At 39.7% G+C, this 9,139-nt stretch overlaps 1 protein-coding gene across 1 annotated transcript; it reads right to left on the bottom strand.

Annotated features, from left to right (window-relative positions):
* Positions 1 to 2,178: 2,178 nt before the first annotated feature.
* LOC139746091 (somatostatin receptor type 4-like) lies at positions 2,179 to 8,530 on the bottom strand. Its single transcript, XM_071656924.1, has 2 exons — positions 8,392 to 8,530; positions 2,179 to 5,250 (listed from the first exon to the last, which is right to left on the bottom strand). The coding sequence occupies exon 2, from the start codon at positions 5,186 to 5,188 to the stop codon at positions 4,238 to 4,240; it is 951 nt and encodes a 316-aa protein (XP_071513025.1). The 5' UTR covers positions 5,189 to 5,250; positions 8,392 to 8,530; the 3' UTR covers positions 2,179 to 4,237.
* Positions 8,531 to 9,139: the final 609 nt, after the last annotated feature.

The following is a 9,139-nucleotide window of genomic DNA, read 5'->3' as shown; positions in this document are numbered from 1 at the left end:
TTTCCAGACATCGAGAGAACTTTTGTTAGGTTATATTAGTTAGGTTTAGTCGACAACTGTCTTCCCGATGGTTTGTCATGTCTTCTGAAGGATTCTGACCCATTCTCTGGCAAATCAGTACTTTTTGAGATGTATTTTTTGAGATTACCCCCACTCAAAACCCGGGTTCCCTCTAGGAATTCACCCATTAACGTTAGATAAAAAGAGAGAGGGAGGGAGGGTATCACTTATATAAGTTATTTGTCGAAATGAAGGTCAGACTCGTGTAATAACATCAAAACCATCGGGAAAAACCAAACTTCAACATCCAAACATAAGTGGATGTTCGAAACTAATCTTACCTTTCACTTAAGTGAACTTTTAAATGGCTGTTAACTTCAGATGTCCCGCCACCTCCACAGCCCTCCCCACTTATAAATAAAAATTAATAATATCTTCTGTTGTGTTACATCTTTGCTGATATGCTTTTCTCCCACTTCCATACCATATATATAGTACGGTAAGGTCCTCCGTAGTCACAGTGTAAGGTATATAGTAAACTGACATGGCCACTGTGGAGTTCCCCCATACTGGAATCTCCAACACATATTTATACATTCTGGAAATGATTACACATATTACTTGATCGTTCCGGTTACACTGGAGATTTGGTCTTTCCTTCCTTCGTCAATATCTTCACTTTAGTAAAAGACACTACGGCAGGTATTCCACACTATCACAGATGCTGGTGTTCCACTTGTATTGACACACGAGAAAAAATAGAAAGGGTCGACACTCGTCCACCAGCCACCATAATGCCGAGGTGCTGCTGCTGCTGCTGTTGCCATCTAGTATCTGGATACCGAAGCTTTCCGGAGTCCTCTATTTTCCTTACATTTAATTTGCAATTTCTGTTATGTTTCTGAATGGGTCACTTAGGACTCTTTTCCCAGGGGCTCCTGCAGGTCCAAAGGGTCACCTAGGACCCTTTTTCCAGGGGCTTCTGCAGGTCTAAAGTTGCAATTACACCCATGAGTGAACATCTCTGAATTGAGAATGTGTTTGATGAACACATTGATATAACAGTCTTCCATATCTATAGGATGTTTTCATTGCCACCAGAGTATAATAATGATATAATAATAATAATAATGATGATGATAATAATAATAATAATAATAATAATAATAATAATAATAATAATAATAATTTCATACATGTGAAGTTTTAGTTTCCCAATTGACGTCATTTGGGATGATTTTATTTCTGCTAACTACTCACATCGTATATTAGGCCAAAACTGGAATATGTCGCCAGAATTGAGAGAATTAATATCCAAAATAAGTAAGAGGACAGAAAAATGCCCTTCTGTTGAGCTAACGTCTTTATATATGTTTCCTATCCAGTTTGTGATGTTAATGCTGAACGGATCTTTGATATATATATATATATATATATATATATATATATATATATATATATATATATATATATATATATATATATATATATTCTAGACGCCTTGCCACATTTCATCTTACTTAAGGCTTTCACCTTTTCACCAAACCACTCTCCAAGACTTTCTAACTTCACATACCATCCCGACCCAAACACCCTACATGTCACCCAGTCATCAAACACATTCAACAGTCCTTCAAAATACTCGCTCCATCTCATCTTCACTTCATCACCATATGTTACCCTTCCCTTTTTTCCCTTCGCCGATGTTCCCATTTATTATCTCCCGCATCAGATAAGCCTTCCAAAACATCATATTCTTCTTTAAGTTTAATGAGACTCTCTCTCTCACCTCAACTTTCATTTCCTCTCTTTTTCAACCCCTGCACCTTTGTCTTGACCTCCTGGCGCACAAACACTTTTCTTTTCTCTTCCACAAGCATCTCTAGTACTTCATCCCAACACTCAATGCATCTCTCTCTCTCTCTCTCTCTCTCTCTCTCTCTCTCTCTCTCTCTCTCTCTCTCTCTCTCTCTCTCTCTATGCAGGTGGTTGAAATAATGAAAAAAGTTAAAAGAACAACTAGCAGTTAGTTGATAGTGGTGACGAGCAGTGAAGATTTCCATGGGGGCACGTAAGCCATAAAACCCCTTAATAATGAGCTTAATGACCTAACTAGGACGATGGACTTCCAAGCATACTGTGACCACTCATTTTCCTGTAGGCTAAGGAAAGGCTGCAGACATTCTTACATTTTATCACCAAATCTAATAACAAGGAGTATGTCAGACTACCTAACACGTTAATACTAACTAAAACATCCTAGTTTACATATGTGTAAGGGAAAAGTTAGCGAAAATAGATCTATAACGTGTAAAAAAAATCCTATGAATAACACACTAGAGAAAATTATAGGAGAATGTACATAAAATGAAGTTCAACTCAAAACATAATACTGACTGGCAGCTCTGCTTCATCTCTGGTGGTAAAAAGTTCACTTCAAGGAGCATTTATTTGGTTACACATGTTCTTAAAATGTCATTTTAGCTGTGTAGAGGAGGATAGCCAGCACAGGAGTCCTGGGGGTGCTGAAGTGCTCAGCAACGTAGCACACACAACCTTCCTGTGAGGTCGCTCCGTATGTGGACGGGAGATGTGCCGTGTGGTAGCTCCCACTAATGAGACGGCCCACTTTCTCCCTGTAATTTTCTTATTTGAACACCACAACTATCACCTTTTACAGCTTATTCATCTAATCTTACAGGGGGACCTACTATGGACGCTGCTAGGTCTCCTGAGTTTAACTTACGAGTAACATACAATAACAATCTTGATAGAAACTATATAAAGAACTTAAAACACTGCCATTTTCTACTTTTCTTACAATCTGATGTTTAATTCACTAAATAATCCTAGGAACATAACCTTTATCAGTTAATATCTCAATGAGGTAGACGCAGGAAGATACGGGCTAGGATATTCACGACATGAAAGAAAGCCAAAAGTGTTCATAAAGTTTGTTTTCAAAGTTACAACTTCTTGTAAAATTAAATTCTTCATTCCTAGTCAGTAAATTCCTATAATAAAACTACTAAACGTTAATCTTATCAAAACGTCGTATGAACCTGAATAGACTTGACAGCATTGTTGCTTGGACCTGCCATGTTTAAACTAAAAGTTTATAACAATCCGGTGTGTATAAGGAAGGCAAATATGATGGCATACTTGTAAAAAAAAAAAAATGAAATTTACATATTGACAAATGTAACCAGTGCCGAACCCTTAAGTATAAGTGCCTCATAATGTTTGGTTCATATATATATATATATATATATATATATATATATATATACATGAGACATCATAAAAACTGTCAGGTGTTATTACCTAACTTCACATTTAAATTTTCAAACTTAAAAATTAATTATGTACTTAGGGCACTAAACAGTCAACACTTTAATATAGAAATTACTTTTGCTATATAATAAAAATATAATTACTCTCCTTCTAGTAAAAGATGAATCTAATTACGCACACACACACACATCTTCATGGCTTAAAATACACAATCCTGAACTCCACAGGCAGGTGACGTAACACAAAAGGATCCTACCTTACCCTACCCACAGATGGAGCGTTTTCGAGGGTGCAGAAGCCCCTACAGGGCCTGTGACATCATCATTATAAAAATAATTACCAGAACTTATAGACAATAATGGCTACGAAAGTAATTATGGCTTAGATCTGTGGCAGGAATGAAGAAACGAGTCAATAATCGAAAGTTACTGCAATAAAAAAGAGCATCATTTTTACACAGGTTCCTCTTTACCCAACAAGAAATCGGTTTGCAATTACATAATCTATGTTCCTTGCCCTGACATCGTGTCGCGCCCTAACTGTCGCGCTTCAAAGTCTTACTTTACTGACCTGACTTGGTAGCAGGTCACAGCAGGTGACCTCCCCTGACCTCATGATCCCCAGAGAAATGAGATTGGTCGACGCGTGGTTGTCTTCTAGTTTAACGACAACAGTGTATGTCACACAGATTTATTTTTTTTTTTTCTTTTTAGTATATAGCGACTGTCCTACGATTGTCAATACTGCCTGTTAGTCGTACTAAGTTACACGATTATCTGATTAAGTCGTACTAGTATGAGAAACCTTTGTGACCTGCTTCAGAGTCTACACATCAGATGATCATGTGCACAGCGCCTGGCAATCATGAGTTTAACAAGGCCCTTGAAGTCATTCGACTTGTCTACCTACACCTTGTGCTAGTCACACCGGCGCGTTAAATGTCCTACAGCGTCTCCAAGTCCAACATCCGACTGGCCCGTGAGGGCAAGCAGAGGCTCAACTCCCTCCTGATATCCCGGCTGTATACTATGATTAAGATGGAATTTACAGCCATGTTGATGTGTATGAATGACAGAAAAATGACATATATATTTATAAAAGTGTGAAGGGGACTAATCACTTGGTACAACCAGTACGGCAACTGGCAGACGGTGAAGGCCACAGAGAGAGCGACCAAGAGTCGCCTGTACTCGATGACGCTCGAGTCGAGTGGCTCCCGCTCCCCGTCGGCCGAGGAGGAGGTCGTCCTCACCGACTCCGGCGGGAAGCTCAAAGCCACATATATCCACATCAAAATAAAAGGTAAGAAGAAGACTGCAAATACAGACGTCGCCTTCAACATCAAATTTCGATGATATATGGGTCCCTCTACACAGATCGACTCTGAATTTTCCGTGGTGTAGTATATGGGCACGATGAAGAGCGCACTGGCTATCCATACCAGAGCCGTGACCACCTTCAACATCTTCCAGCGGTAGTTCCGGGAGTGGTGCTGCTGGCGAGTGGCTATGTAGCAGTCAATACTGAGGAACATGAGGAAAAAGGAATTCGTAAGAATGCCTATTTGCCCAATGGTACAAGTCACAAAGCACAAAACCCAGCCTAGGACAAAATTCCATTGGACACGTATTATAACATAGAGAGGCGTCATGAGGATGTTGATGATACACGACAGAGCGAAGTTCAGGATATAGAAATTAGCAACTGTTTGGAGTCGACGACGGACCACCACCAATATGGCAACAGCGCCGATGCCGACCAAAACCACCAGCATACACACACTTATCACAACACATTGGAATATATTGCCCATAGAGACGCTTCTATCTTCAAAGACATTCTCTGTCTCGGTGCAGTTAACTGAAGAGACTGAACAGTCGACGTAATCTTCCATGATCTCAGGTTTTGGAGGTGATTCGACGACAGTTCTCTCTCGGTTCTGGTTTTGAGGATAGCCTGCAAAGGATGATTGAAGAACGTAAAGATACACACATACGCAATTGATATTTATATTCTAAATGTCCCGGAAATAATTCTGATACATTTCTATGCAAAAGGGAAGAATTTGTATATGAAAAGCAATTAGTCTCTTCCGTACTCCAGCATCAGACTGAATTAAAGATTCAACTGAAATATTTATCCACAAGATTTACAGTACACATCTCGACCAATAAGAGTCTACAGGGATACTTACATTGATATCTATTTGCATGACGGCTTCGAAGGAATCACACTTACATCATTGCAAAATGCATTGTTTTAATCTCGTTTACATTGCACCGTGCAGCTTGCAACTCTTGCATACATGACACTACAGCCTGCAACACTTGCATACAGCATGTTGAAGCCTGCAACTCTTACATCCATCAGTGCTCCTGCAACTCTTACATCCATCACAGAGCAGCCTGCAACTCTTCCATCCATCACAAAGCAGCCTGCAACTCTTACATCCATCAGTGCAGCCTGCAACTCTTACATCCATCACAAAGCAGCCTGCAACTCTTGCATCCATCAGTGCAGCCTGCAACTCTTACATCCATCACAATGCAGCCTGCAACTCTTACATCCATCACAAAGCAGCTTGCAACTCTTACATCCACCAGTGCAACCTGCAACTCTTACATCCATCAGTGCAACCTGCAACTCTTACATCCATCACAGTGCAACCTGCAACTCTTACATCCATCACAGTGCAACCTGCAACTCGTTAAATGGAGAAGTGTGGACTCTCGTCTCCTGTAGGTTATGTCTATTCTGTGATGTAGTGGTTGGGTATTAACGAAGTGGCGTGAAGGGTGTGGTTGCTCTGTACCATGTGGTGGTGAAGGCCGACGATGTAGTGGGGAGGGAAGTGTAGATGAGAAAGGCTGGGATAATGGTTATGGGTGTAGGGAGGCTGGCTCAATGTATTATGATGATGTTCACGATAGTATGACGGGAAAGTCCATGATGACATATCGTATTGTCTGGTGCTGTATGTTTTGAATAAAATGTTACTTGTGTCACTTTCCTATTACTTGTTGGCCATTGCATGACGACAGTCTATGGATGATACAGCTGTGGACTTTAGGGTCTTTGTAATATCAACTGTAATTGTTTATTTCATGTAACTGTTTAAGATTTTACGCCAGTTACCAAAGGCCTTACCGTGCGGTAACTGATAAAGGTTGTTATACTGAATTTGTGTCAAGCTGTCCATTATCTAACAACACAAACACAGCATTTACTAAAGATGATTTATGGAATACAGTATCTCGTATTTTGCCAGCAATCTGTTTCAGTACGTTATTCACCACTCTACATGCTATGAAATGGACAGGGCACTGAAGGTATTCAACAAAAAACGGTGTATATAAAGCTAATATATATATATATATATATATATATATATATATATATATATATATATATAATCTTCATTTGGAAAGTCTCTTAAAGCATATTTCCAAGTTACACCTAAAATTCGGTGCCACTGGCATGACAAAGATGGACAAATGTGTGAAATTGGTATAGTACAATACAAAGATGCCATACAAAATGATGTACAACAACCAAAGAACTTCCAGTGCAGAACAAAAACTTCATGAACAATTGTTGCATTACCCAGCCAGCCAGACTTTGAAAGCAACGTAAGCGCTGCTCGGTGGCTGAGGTTTCAAAGCAACTTAAATGATCAGACATATCTCGTACTTTGCATCTGTTTGTCCACCAAGTGAATACGCTACACCTTCAGTTCCACTAGTGGGTAATGGGAAGCTTGATGAAAAATAATGAAACTATGGCCAGAGAAAACTAACACTATAAGGCGGCAAAAACGTTTAAGAAGTCAGTTTTAAAAAACTTAGATGCTAAGAGATCTGCATCCCATTCCATGCACACATGCCTTCCATATTCTCTTCTCTAGAGTGAGACGTTCCTTTAAATGAAGTACAAACAAATGCTGTAGAGTCCAGAATCTATGGTACGGATGGTTTTATTTCACCGTTTACACTTTAGCGTCAGTAGCTGTACAGTTTGCCAGTACTGCCCCAGGGGAAGTACCATCACCCACCACTCAGCTCAAGTTACATGTAATGGGTTACGAGTTAAACACGACGCTTTTTCTCAGTGGTATCACCACTGACTACAATCTCTCGCAAACTGTATGACACAGATGTGTCCCTAAGGCAAGCCATTCAGATTGGGGAGTTAGGATGAACTACTGGGCCAAAAAAACTAAGAACTATATTATTTGATCGCATTTCATAACACGTTCGCAACACATGCTCGCTCGCCTGTTGCGTGACATAAAAATTCGATTCACTATTCATTAAATGGAGTCTCCGTAACCAGGAAAACTTTGACGACGGAAATAGCTAACGGGTGGGGTAAGATATCGTGGTACCCACACTAGCTGGACTCAAGTCAAGGTCAGGTAAGTCACACACACCAACAAAGCCATGACTCAGGACTTCCCCTCCTCAAGGTCTCAGGTGTCCTATGTATGAGGTTCTACGAAGAGGCACAACGTATTTCATGTAGATATCTACTACAATTATTCTGTTGTTCCAAGTATCATTTGCGACACAAAGCAATAATAAATTATTTTACAAGTGATCACAACAGAATCTAAGTACTGGAGTTTAATGGCATATGATATGCTAGGTTTTTGATCATGGTAAAGCTAGTTAAAAAAAAAATTAAAAGTTTTAAGATGACACCTCCTCCACTTGCCCACTCTGAAATGGGCGTATCAGCCAAAGGTCATTGCCATTAACCATCTGGTCTCGCTTAGATCACCTTGTAAAAACCTGGAAACGTCTCCATGGTTAAAGAAGCATGAAAAGATCGTGCCAATAGGTGAAATTGCCCTCCCAGTACTATACCCCAAGCACAGTCAACTAACTTCGAGTGCAACAGAAGCCAAAGCCTGTCTATCAACACGCCCAACTTTTAACTGCGTTTCTGAAAACCAAAGAATATGACGCATGTAACTAACTCAGTTTAAGTTCTCTGCTGCTGTCTTAACTTGACTCTCCCGTATTAAATATCCTGAGCAAAAAAAAAAAAATAATCTGTTGATAAATGTATTGACCAATAATGTCACAAGTTACCCACCTGTGTAATGGGGAATGCAGTAGGGTGGGAAGGGCTGCTACGGGTGTGCACAGAGTTCCAGCCTTCCTCAAGACTGTCTTGGACATCAGTGACACGACTGTTTAAAGGAATCTGTTCCTTCAACCTCCTTAGCTGAGGCTCGGTGGTGTTACACAACTTAGTGGCAGTTACCAATTTGTCACTATTAATTTCTTAAAGCTTTGCACTGATTTCTGCAGTGTCTCTGTATGAATACGCTAGACTCTTTACGCATTAAGAACATTAAATAGTCAATCTTGTTTTGAGTTGCAGATTACACAAATAGTTAAGTATTATAATATTGCACAATATTGGTGTAATCGCACTGTAATTGGTTGATGTGCTGAAGAACGCAAGCTAGTTGTCATTTCTCCATAAGGTTTTCATTCTATAATGTTCTTTTGAGTTACGTTACATGAGAAAATGCGTAACATGCGTCATTATGAGCAAAAGATAGAATATAATAGCCTACGTATGTAAGAAAATTGGACAAGTTGGCAACTCATAGCTGCGATTGAACCTTGGTCTTCCCTAAACCCTAAACTTGTCCCTATGCCAGTTTCGCCTCTAATGATATGCATAATTCAAATGCCTACTCCATTAATTACTCTTACCACTCTGTTTTGGTATGTTGGTCATTATATGGAAGACAACAAAACAAGTCTGCAATGACAACCAAGTGACGATATAATGTTAGGGTGAATCTGAGTAGGTCAGTAGGTCCTGAGTG

This window comes from Panulirus ornatus, chromosome 64 (genome assembly GCF_036320965.1).
Source record: "Panulirus ornatus isolate Po-2019 chromosome 64, ASM3632096v1, whole genome shotgun sequence".
NCBI classification, from domain to species: domain Eukaryota; kingdom Metazoa; phylum Arthropoda; class Malacostraca; order Decapoda; family Palinuridae; genus Panulirus; species Panulirus ornatus.
The sequence above is the reverse complement of the archived record's forward strand: the minus strand, read 5'-3'. Positions and strand labels throughout refer to the sequence as shown.

What these genes read in the sequence shown, in the direction of transcription:
- LOC139746091 (XM_071656924.1), bottom strand. Translation starts at nt 5,188, where the DNA reads ATGGAAGATTACGTCGACTGTTCAGTCTCTTCAGTTAACTGCACCGAG.